The 11,756-nt window shown below is 41.4% G+C and overlaps 1 protein-coding gene across 2 annotated transcripts in view; it reads left to right on the forward strand.

The window, feature by feature from the left end:
* TNIP3 (TNFAIP3 interacting protein 3) overlaps positions 1-3,066 on the forward strand; it is a 95,803-nt gene extending 92,737 nt beyond the window's left edge. For both annotated transcript variants that reach the window (XM_017959023.3, XM_009207499.4), the window contains one exon: positions 2,649-3,066. In XM_017959023.3, the coding sequence (XP_017814512.1) occupies positions 2,649-2,680 (32 nt within the window). In that variant the 3' untranslated portion in view covers positions 2,681-3,066. The remainder of the gene's footprint in view (positions 1-2,648) is intronic.
* Positions 3,067-11,756: the final 8,690 nt, after the last annotated feature.

The raw sequence follows: 11,756 nt of genomic DNA on the forward strand, positions 1-11,756 counted from the left end.
CTAACATTTCTGGGGCCTAGAGCAAGAATAAGTGGAGAGCTACATCCTATATGTGTAAATCTCATGAATCAAGCATAGAAACTGTTAAAGTATAATCTATCCTCCTACCTTGATAAACATACATGTAAAACCAAAGTACAATTTACAATGCTCAGATTCAAAACCAGTCTGTGACAGGACAAGGTGGCACAGGGAGACCTAAGCCCTGACCTCTTGCCTGGGACCCTCCACCTTCTCTCCCCACCCTCCCATCATAAGGACTCTTGAGTGCAAACTTGAAGACAGCCCAGTTGGGACATCCCAGCCTTGTCCATACACCCCTCACCACTCTACAAACAGCACTCTTTCGACAGCCTTCAGGCTGGGAAGGGGACCACATGAGTCTGGGAAGCTGGTCCAGAATCACTTGGGCAGGGACTTCAGGGGTGTACATTTGGGTGCCAGGAGCTTGTTCTGGAGGAAGGGTCGCTCACACTGTGAGGAAGGGTGTGGCTGGAGGAGGGCCAGAGCAGAGTCCTCTATAATGTGGGGACCCCAGTGAAGGGCTTCCTGACTAGGGACTGAGGGTGGTAGGTGGTGAGTACCATGGCGCACAGTCTGCCAGTTAACTAATTTCCAGCTTTGCTCTCAGTTACTGTCTGTGGTTATTTTAGAATGCTTTGGAGACACATTGAAAATCAACCCTTCTTTCAAAAACTAAATATTTTAAATGAAGGGTTTCGAATGTTTTCAAGTCATTTGAGACTTGGCTTTCTCTCGGTATAGCATTAAATAATGGTGTTTTTAATACACTGAAGTCCACAGATATTAATGGGTTACAGTTTTTGTTTAGAAACATGTGATTTTACAAAGAACATTTTCATCTTGTTTCATCTGTTATCAGAATGAGATGCGAAATGACTTCCATGTTTATAGAACAATTATGTCATAACAGAGTTAGTATAACCTTAAAAAACATGTTTTTTCTTCCTTTCTGAAATGTCAAAAAGCTATGGTTTCTGATTGCACTGCATGCCAGTCACTTCTGTACATTCCAAATTTTTCATAGGTTACAGAGTTATGCTTTGTCTAATGAGCCAGACCTGGATTATTAATGTATCTAGAAAGGCATAAAATGTAGGGATATGAAACTGTGTTGTGAAATTATTTCTTTACAATATAGAAGATCAAAGCCTAAATATAATAATTAGCTTTTACTAATGTCTATTAATAACCAACTAAACAAATACTGACTGGATTTGTCTTCTAGGATTGCCATAACAAAATACCACAAACTGGGTGGCTTAAAATAGAAAAACTTTTTTTTTCCCCAGCTCTGAAGGTTAGATATCCAAAAATCAAGATGTTGGCAGGGTCAAGCTCCCTCCAAATCTTCTAGGGGAGGAGACTTCCTTGCCTCTTTCAGCTTCTAGTAGCTGCAGGTATTCCTTAGCTAGTGGCAGCATCACTGCAATCTCTGCCTCAGTCTTCACATGGCCATCTTCCTTCTGTGTCCAGATTTTCCTCTTCTTACATGTACACCAGTCATAGTGGATTGAGGCCCTCCTCCCACCCTCACTGTACATTTAGGGAAATTCTGCCTTCCCTTCAAGAAACTAAAGATCTATCTTTGTTTTTTGTTCAGATTTCCATTCTGCCATGGATTATCTCGTGGGCCACAGCCTCTCTCCATCTAAAATATGAGGCTATTGATCTTTAATTCTATACCTGTTTCACAAGAGCACTGTCCAAACTGAAGAGGAGTTAATTTTAAAATATTTAAGATACCAAGGGAGAGGTATCATTAGTGGATTAAATGTTAACTTTAGATTGGTTAGATCAATGAATTTATGCTTCTGGGTTCAAATTTATGTTCTCAACATATTAGATACCTTTTTAACATAATGACCACAGTCCTCAGCAACATGATTTTTCAGCCTGGAAAAGTAACTTATTATCTTCCTATTTGCTTTATTTTTTGTTACCAAAATGTTAGTTTAGCATGTCTTTGGTATACCAAATGAGGGCAACAAGTACAAAACATTCAGCATGTTTTTAAGTTATCATGGATAAGGATAACACTTTGTTTCTTGGCATTTCTATGATTTTTTTTTCCCTGTTGCCATGAGTAAACTTATTTGACTTTGTCTTTCATGTAGTATTAATTATCAAATAGTATTCAATCAAAATATTCCAGATTTTTCATATTGGTCTTCATGATACACCAACAAATCTTTCTATATGATATTTTCTATAGCTTTGGCAGTAAGGTACCCAGTACCATATCTTAAAAGATAATATTTTGCAAGTTTTCTTTCTCTGGGGTAAGTACTGAAACTAACCTAAGTCATATATATGACTTACTTTCACATGCCCAAGCCAAAATGCCAGCAAGAGTGAGAATTAGTGTAGAACATTGCGCTTCAGGCATAATTAGAACGAGGCCACAACTGATTTCACAAAATGGTAAGCATATGTCAATGCTTAAAATAATAACCCTCCATTTCCCGCTTCTTGATTTCTCAGTGTAAACTTGTGGGGAGCTCATGAATATAACATAACTCTTTTTTTTTTTTTGCCATCCTGGAACTTTATGTCAGCCTTAAGCCAGAAGAAGGAAATGAAATGTTAATTTTTAATCTAAAACATTTTCCTACTGTTTTCCATAGGTTTCTCCTCAGAAAAGAAAGTCAATCAGTAGAAGTACACACTAACAGAGAGGGACAACAGGCAACGGGGGACCGTGGCTGAGGACCCTCTTCTTTGTTTATACAGAGGCTTGTTTCTGCCACAAAGGCACATCATCTACCCTGTTATTTGTGCCTGGTCATGTTTCCCTTTGTCCTGAATACAGGAAAAGGCTTCTGACAGCTGAGATCCTGATCAAATCGGAGGAGTCCGTTATTATACAACCAAATACAACTTCCGGTTTCCTTGAAATGAGACTCGGCAGATGGATGATGCACGACTCCCTGAAAATCTCTTCAGCATATTGCTGTTTGATGCACAAAAAGGATGCTATGATTTAAGCAGCTCAATGTTTGGTGCAGGGATATTGTATGTTGATTTAAAGTGCATATATATGTGTGTGTGTGTGTGTGTTTCCTGGGGTAAAAATTTCTGCAGTTGTAAATTTTTAACATTGCTCCCAGTCTTTTTCCACAGGGCCTTAGTTCTTTAGCCATTTGACCAGATATCGTTGACCTCAGTGAACCTAAACATAGAATGGAAGAGGTGTATAAATCTCGTTAAATTAAATAAGTGGTTCAATCTGAATAAAATCGTAAATTGGAAGCTATTCCTTAAACAGAACATTTCTTTAAGATGATAAAATGTGAGCCTGCTTCACAAGAATTGATTACGAAAGATGAAGTCTTGGGCTGGGTGCAGTGGCTCATGCCTATAATCCCAGCACTTTGGGAGGCCGAGGTGGGCGGATTGCTTGAGGCCAGCAGTTCTAGACCAGCCTGGCCAACACGGTGAAACCCCATCTCTACTATAAACACAAAAATTAGCCAGGCTCGTGGCACACACCTATAAATCCAGCTACTCGGGTGGCTTGAGGCGGAAGGATCACTTGAGCCAAGGGAGGCGGAGGTTGCGGTAAGCAGAGATCGCCACTGCACTCCAGCCTGGGAAATAGAGTGAGCAAGACTCAGTCCCCTCTACCCACCCACTCTACACCACCAAAAAAAAAAAAAATATATTGAATGTATTGAAATTTTATTGCAATTAAATCTTACAGTGACATGACAGATGTCTAAAGACTAAGCAGATTTAGAAGTATTAGGTTTATCCATTTAATAAAAATTCTGCTAGGACTAACTTGAGATCCTCTTTGTGATCCTCTATATACATATATACATATATATGTGTGTGTATATATATATTCTTACAAATAGGATCTCAAATTATACATTTATTATAATTATACATTTATATGTGTATATACATATATATACACATATAACAAGAAATGTGAGATCCTTGGATATCTGTGCTTTTAGAAGTAAACCTAAAGCAACAGCAAAGCTGAAAATGCAGTTGAAGAAAATAATCCAAAGATACTGCTGAAATTATCCATTTCAGCTTCCAAAAATTATGCTACTTTATTCCAGCTCAAATTATTATTATTCCAGTATCTGGATACACTTGAAGCTCTGTATAATGGGAAGATGAAAGAGCCTTAGGAAAATAAATATTTTCAGGTTCGGCCCTTTGCAACCCTGGAACACAATTCTTGAGAAAGAATTATCCTTATCTTACATTAATTTTCTGAAGCTTGTTTCTGCTATTTATCAAAGAGACAAATCGTTCTTGGATATTACCTCAGTATAAGTATAAGCATAAGTATAAGTCAGCTGCTGACTTGTTAACTGTTTTCCTGATTCACTTATACTGAAGTAATACCCAGGAATTGAAACATTTTGGCATATTTCTAAATTTCCATTTCTTCAGATTAGTGAAAAAGTCATTGTAATGTCAATTTCTTGTGGGTGGATTAAATTTGCCAACTGAGGTATGCCCACTGGAATAAAAACTGAATGAACACCCAAGAAAGTATTCCTTGAGAGGCCAGGACCAGGCCTATTCAGCAGCAGGAAAATGTGATTTAACTCTCCAGTCCAGAGTCATCCTCTTACTAATTAGCAAGTTGCCAAATGTTGGCAAGATTGTGGAAATGCTAATGTAATGGGAGAAAATCCAATTTAAGTGAGACCTAATTTAATTTGAACTCCAGTGGGGGACTACAAATGTGGAAAGAGGACCCCTTGCTCAGGGCAACTGCCATTCCCGAAAGACGGATTTCACAACCCTGTCCTGAGAGTGAGCCAGCCTCTCCTGTGTCCCTCTACCCACACCATTTGTTTGGGGACTTTTCTGCCTCAACTCATTATAAGAGTTATACCCTGAGCTGTGACTCTTACTTCATTATTATTAATACACAACTTGTGGAAATTGTGTGAAGAATAGTTATGTCCCTTTGAAAGGAGGGGAAGTCACATGATCTGTTCTTAGGAAATGTAAATCTAAGCGTACATTAGGTCGTTGGTAATCATGAAGATTTTGATCTTTGATTGAAGGTCTCACATGAAGAGAAAGATGTCTTTACTTTGTCTTGGTTGTGATATGGTTAGGTGAAAACTTTCCTTCAGGGTCTGGTTTGGACTGGGAGTTAGGCCAGCCTCTACTTCTCTTTGCTGTTTTGTTTTGGTCTTCACTTTTCTTACCAACAAAAAGAACATTTTGGACCATATTGCTAGTATTATTGACCATGAACTAACTTGTAGATGATCTCCCTTAGTTTATTTACTGAGCTTTCTCACCCAGCAGGAGAGGTATAAACACCGCCTTGTTACAGATGATTAATCAAGAACACAAAGAGATTCAGTAATTTACCTACGTTCTTACGGCAAGTCAATGGTAGAGCCAAGATTCAAAACTGTCTTGAACCTGGGAGCACCCAGTTTCTGGCGTGCTACAATTCTGCTTTGTAGATTACCTTGGCAAGCTCACCTTATTTTTATGATTCCTTTTTTTTTTTTTTTTTTGAGACGGAGACCCAGGCTGGAGTGCAGTGGAGGGATCACAGCTCACTGCAAGCTCCGCCTCCCGGGTTTACGCCATTCTCTTGCCTCAGCCTCCCAAGTAGCTGGGACTACAGGCGCCCGCCACCTCACCCGGCTAGTTTTTTGTATTTTTTAGTAGAGACGGGGTTTCACCGGGTTAGCCAGGATGGTCTCGATCTCCTGACCTCGTGATTCGCCTGTCTCGGCCTCCCAAAGTGCTGGGATTACAGGCTTGAGCCACCGCGCCCGGCCTATTTTTATGATTCTTTTGGGTTACCGTCAAGTAGCATTACAGGAGCACACTTCTTAGGAGAAAATATTTTTATTAAAAATACTATAAATTGAACGGGATTCGTAAGTTGCCTCCTGAATTAAGAGAAGTATTATCTCATTTAGGCTACTACGCAGGAAAATAAAAATGTATACTAATGTGAAAGTGCACTAAAATAATGCAAGCATGGGCATAAATGGTGCCTTCCCATGTCAACACTTTTAATGTGGCTAAGTTGCTAATAGAAACAAATTTAACAGAATCAAATCTAAAAGACATATGACCTCCCAAATTTGTAAATCAGTTTAACAATTACTATTTAAATACCTACTTATTTCTAAAAATGTCTAGGCAGCCCACATCTCATACTGCCTCTGTCTCTATGCACTATGCTTGGTTGAATCCACATTGAGAGCGGAGGACAGAGTTGTTTACCAAACATTATTCCCCTAACTTGAAGGTCCCTTTGCTCTTTTTTTATTTCTGCTATTTTTCTTGCCATCTCCCTGGGGAATCCTAACAAGATTACATACTAGAGAGATAAAATCCATTGCGTTGCTATTGCGGCCACACTATGATCCTTCTATCTCTGGCTCCAATTTGCTCAAGTCCCAATGACGCAGCTCAAAAGAAGAAAATATTTGCCGTAATGTCTACTTTTCAATAATTTTAGAATTAATTTATTTTGCCCAATTTCTTTCCTATATATCTACCTCTTTACTTTCATCGATCTTTTGCTCCAAGACAGAAAGGTGTTATGGGGAACAGTTATGCTCACTATCTTTGCGATTCCATAGAAAAGAAAAGGAAGCTGTCAGCACACACACACACACCCCCACACACTCCACAAATTCATACACACCACAGACACAAACCACACTCACCACACATGCTCACACACCCCACATATACACATCAGGCACATACTCTTCCTCTGCCTCCCCAGTCTTGAAGGCAATGCTACAGGTTCCTGGGTTCTCCATTTGTGACTGGGGAAATTGATTACAATTGAAAAAATTGCATAATAAAGCTAATCTTTTCTCATTTTGTCTCAAATCCTTGTGTGTATAATGTATTGCCAAGAATACTGACTAACTCCATGCTAAGATTCCTCCAGGAAGTAATAATGTTGAGATCTAGAACCAATTAATTTGGCCAGTTATTGCTAAATAATATGAGGGAACTTTTAATGTTTGGGGGTGCGTGTGTGTGAATCTCAGTGCTTTGTGTACTGCACTCAGAAGCTAAAATAATTTCTGTCTGCCCTCCTTCCACTTTATTCCATACCAGTATCAGAAGGAAGAGTACAATGAATGAGACTGCTGACATATTTTGGTAAACCAAATCCAACCCTTGGGGCTTCCTAATGTACTTAACTTGTTAGTTGGGATTAATTTTCTGGAAGATTCCATCTTATTAACTGCTGTTCCTGAGTCTGCTCTTTGCTGGATACTAGTATGCTTCGATGAAATTGAGACTCCCATTTCCACATTTGTAGAGAAGCCTCTTGGCCATGGGATAATGACCCACATCCGTCCACCACAGCCACACACAGAGCTGGCAAGAATGCAGCTCCTCACTCACAGCTGCCTCTGCAGACAGGGGGGCGGGTGGGGCTGAAGCAGAAGAAAAACGGGGAAAAGAATCAAAAGAAGAAAACCTTTTCCTTAATACTTCCCTGCAAACCTGGTTCGTCGAGCATTTAAAGGAAGACAACACTGAGCTGGCACATGCAGCATCTCACAGGAACAATCAGGCTTGAGAACAAGAATGGGGGAGTGAGAATCATTAATGCAGCACCCTGATCCTGACGTATTCATAGTTGGAGAGGATTTAGGAGGCATCAGCGCTGGCTACACTGCTTAGTGGGATGCCTCTTGCACGTTTGCCACCCTCGTGGCTCCGTCCTGGCCCTGGGAAGGGAGACTGAGAAACAACGTGTGAGATCTCAGGTTCTTGCCTAAGCCGAGATATTTTGCACTTATCTCTAGGGGTTCCAAAAATTGGGCAAGATGTGGCACGTAAAGAAAGAGGATGGAGTCTTTTCCTCCTCTGATGCTGTTTAAGCCATGTAAGTTCTTTTCCTCTGTTCTTGGAAAGGAGGACCTAATGTCTTCTCACTTCTTGACGTCTCCTGAATTCTTTAGACCGAAACAGCATGTCTTTCCCTTTGACCTTTATTTCTTTGTTCATACTGTCCTCATATTCCTTTTAGACAGCTGAAGGTTCAAAAAGGCAAAATGGATGTTAGAATGGATGTAGACATTATAATCTCAAAATTCTCTCAGGAGATGTGGTAACTTATTTGCGATCTCCAGATTTCCATTCCTCAATCCAGACCTCGTGATTCCTAATAGAGAACTCAGTGTCCCAAATGGAATTTTCCTTCTAAACCCACCTGCTCTGTTGTTTATTCACTCTTCTCATGTACACAACTACCATTTATCTATTCCTGCAAACCAGAAACTTATGAGAGAGCAGCCTCTCCACCCTCTCTGCCAGAGGGTGCCCATTCTGGCTTCCACATCTCTTGAACCACCCCCCCCTCCCGGCTCCTCTCCAGAGCCCTCACCCTGGGCATGGTCCACGCCTGCACCACCTTCACCTGGCCCACAACTGTAGTCCACATGCCAGCTGGGTGCCCTGTCTTGCACCCTTGCAACTCTCTCCAGGAGTGGCTTCTAGTGTTCCAGAAGCACTGGGCCCTGAACTGCTGCTTTTGCTGAATGAGTTCAGTTTTGCAGATGATCTCAGTGCTGCTCTGGCTCCACACTGAGCTACTCCAGCTGTGGAACCCAAATTCTTTTCTCGACCATCCCTCACGCAGGATATGTGTATGCAGTGAAATACTTGGAGAGCTCACTATTCTAGTATACACTGAAGAAAGCCATTGCGTATAACCAAGGTTATCTGTAATTGCTTTGGCCTTTTAAAGGAATAGTGGGCAGATATGAATCATGTTGGTGAAAAGTAAATCCTTATACAGGTGGCATACACTCACAAAGAAGAGCAAAGGATGGGGAAAATGGAAAGAACAAAATTCAAATCAAGAATCAGCTCGTTTATGTTCCACACTTTGGCAGCCCAGTAAAGCTGGCAGAGGCTGACTCTTTTGTCTTCCAGCGTATGTAATGAGAAGTCCCCAGAAGCGGTCCAAAGAGCCACCACCAGGGGCAATAGAGGGTTAAGTGCTGAGGGCCCTGGTCCTGTACCTAATTCACAGAGCTCCTTCCTTCCTTCCTTCCTTCCTTCCTTCCTTCCTTCCTCCCTCCCTCCCTCCCTCCCTCCCTCCCTCCCTCCCTCCCTTCCTTCCTTCCTTCCTTCCTTCCTTCCTTCCTTCCTTCCTTCTTTCCTTCCTTCCTTCCTTCCTTTTCTCTCTCTCTCTTCCTTTCTTTCTCTTTCTCAATCTTTCATTCTTTCTTCTTTTTTTATTCTCTCTCTTTCTTCTCTTTCTTTCTCCCTCCCTCCCTCCCTCTTTCTTTTCTTTCTCTTTCTTTTCTTTCTTTCTCAATCTTTCGTTCTTCTTTCTTTATTCTTTCTTTCTTTTCTTTCTTTCTTTCTTTCTTCTTCTTTTTTTTTTTTTTTTTTTTTTTGAGACAGAGTCTCGCTCTGTCCCAGGCTGGAGTGCAGTGGCGGATCTCAGCTCACTGCAAGCTCCGCCTCCTGGGTTCCGCCATTCTCCCCTGCCTCCAGCCTCCCGAGTAGCTGGGTTCCTGAGCACCACAACCAGCGCCCAGCTAATTTTTTGTATTTTAGTAGAAAGGCGAGGTTTCACCGTGGTCCTGAATCTCCTGACCTTGTGATCCCCCCGCCTCGGCCTCCCAAAGTGCTGGGATTACAGGCGTGAGCCACCGCGCCCGCCTGCCTGCCTGCCTTCCTTCCTTCCTTCCTTCCTTCCTTCCTTCCTTCCTTCCTTCCTTCCTTCCTTCCTTCCTTCCTTCCTTCCTCTTTCTTTCTTTCTTCTTTCTTTTTCTTTCTTTCCTTCTCTTTCTTTCCTTTTCTCTCCCTCCCTTCTTTCTTTTCTCTTTCCTTTCCTTTCTCCCTTCCTTCTTTTCTTTTCTTTTCTTTTTCCTTCTTTCTTTTCTTTCTTTTTTTTCCAAGGTCTCACTCTGTCTCCCAAGCTGGAGTGCAGTGGTGCGATCTTTGCTCACTGCAACCTCCACCTCCCAGGTTCAAGCAATTCTGGTGCCTCGGCCTCCCAAGTAGCTGGGATTACAGACGCCCACCACCAGGCCTGGCAATTTTTTTTTTTTTTTTGAGACAGAGTCTCTATCTGTTACCCAGGCTGGAGTGCAGTGGTACAATCTCAGCTCATGGCAAGCTCTGCCTCCTGGGTTCATGCCATTCTCCTGCCTCAGCCTCCCAAGTAGCTGGAACTACAGGCGCCCGCCACCACTCCTGGCTAATTTTTTGTATTTTTTGTAGAGAGGGGGTTTCCCCATGTTTGCCAGGCTGGTCTCGAACCCTTGACCTCAGATGAAATGCCTCGGCCTCCCAAAGTGCTGGGATTACAGGTGTGAGCCACCACGCCTAGGAAGAAGCTCCACTTTCATCTGATTTGTAGACTAGAGCTCCATTTAAGAGTTCATCTGACAAAAAGGGGATCCTGTTTTTAAAATTTTAAAAACCCATAGCCTATAGAATAAAGGATAAACTCCTCATTATGACTTTCAAGATATTTACAACTGGCAGTCCTCCTCAGAGCATCCTCTGCCAGTCATAGTCAGCAACCCCCTTCCTGGCCAAGTAAAGATCTTCCTTCCTCAGAGAAGTCTTCCCCAAGCCATTTATTCATTTCCCCTCCCATGTTACCAATTACACCATCTTCATATGTTTAGTCATTATTATACCAATAACATTGTTTTATCAGCTATTTTGCTTCCATGCCTGTTTCCCTTGCTTATCTGTCTGCTCCTAGAGAACACAAGCCTTATTTATTTTTATATCTCCAAGGTGCAGCACTGGAAGTAACTCTAGGTGTTTGACAAGAACACTTAATTTCTGTGAACTTCAGATTTTCCTTGAGTAAGTATCCCAGAAGTTAGTTGGAAGCTTCCAGCCCCTCTGATGTGACCTGTCCTCTCTGTTTCACCATCTCACCATAACCTCCAAAGCTCATATCAATCTGGATGTAAACTTGGATGTGAAAATCAGAGCCTTTCAGAGGTGCCACAAGTCATCTTCCCTCTGCAATGATTTTCTTGTGGTTTGTACAGTCTGTCCTAAAGATTTGTGGAGTCATGGGAAGGGGCTGCATTCATAGAATTCCACTAAAAGCTCCTATCTAGTATTTGTGTATCCTGCCTTTCCCTCCACCACAACTTTGTTGTATGGTTATTTTTATTTTTACTTTCTTGTCTGCTTGTCTCCATTTAGTGCCTGGCCTCTGACCATTTTCTCTAGCTTCCTATTCTTTCCTTCTCCTCGGTAGTAATACAAATGTCTCCTTTTGTGATAAATATAGCTGCTTAATGGCCATCACTTATTTTTCAATGTGTCCTTGAGGTCTTACCCTCCACCAAAAAGAATTACCAATGCAATCTATCACCAGAAAACAAACCAAAAATATTGCAGGACTCTCATTAAGATGAATTCTGATAAATTTATTTTTTTTCAAGTGCTGAGGCTTAAAATGAAGACAATAGCTATGCATTTATAGGAGTATGTAAGAGTTCAATTATAAAATGCATATAAGCTTAACATGGTGGCTAGCACATGGCAGGGGCTCAATAAATCCCTTGGTTTCTGTATAAAGACAAAGGTCAATGTTGAAAAGGCTAATAAGATGTTGTCAAGAACTGTAAAATGTCTGAGACTTTATTCTACTTAAAAGATAACCGATGAGCCCACCACGGTTTCATGGATGCTGGCAGAGGATAGAAGACTCCTGGACCAGAGACAGAGACTTTGTGACTCATAGTGATGACTGTAGTCAC

Source organism: Papio anubis, chromosome 3 (assembly GCF_008728515.1).
Source record: "Papio anubis isolate 15944 chromosome 3, Panubis1.0, whole genome shotgun sequence".
Lineage (NCBI taxonomy): Eukaryota > Metazoa > Chordata > Mammalia > Primates > Cercopithecidae > Papio > Papio anubis.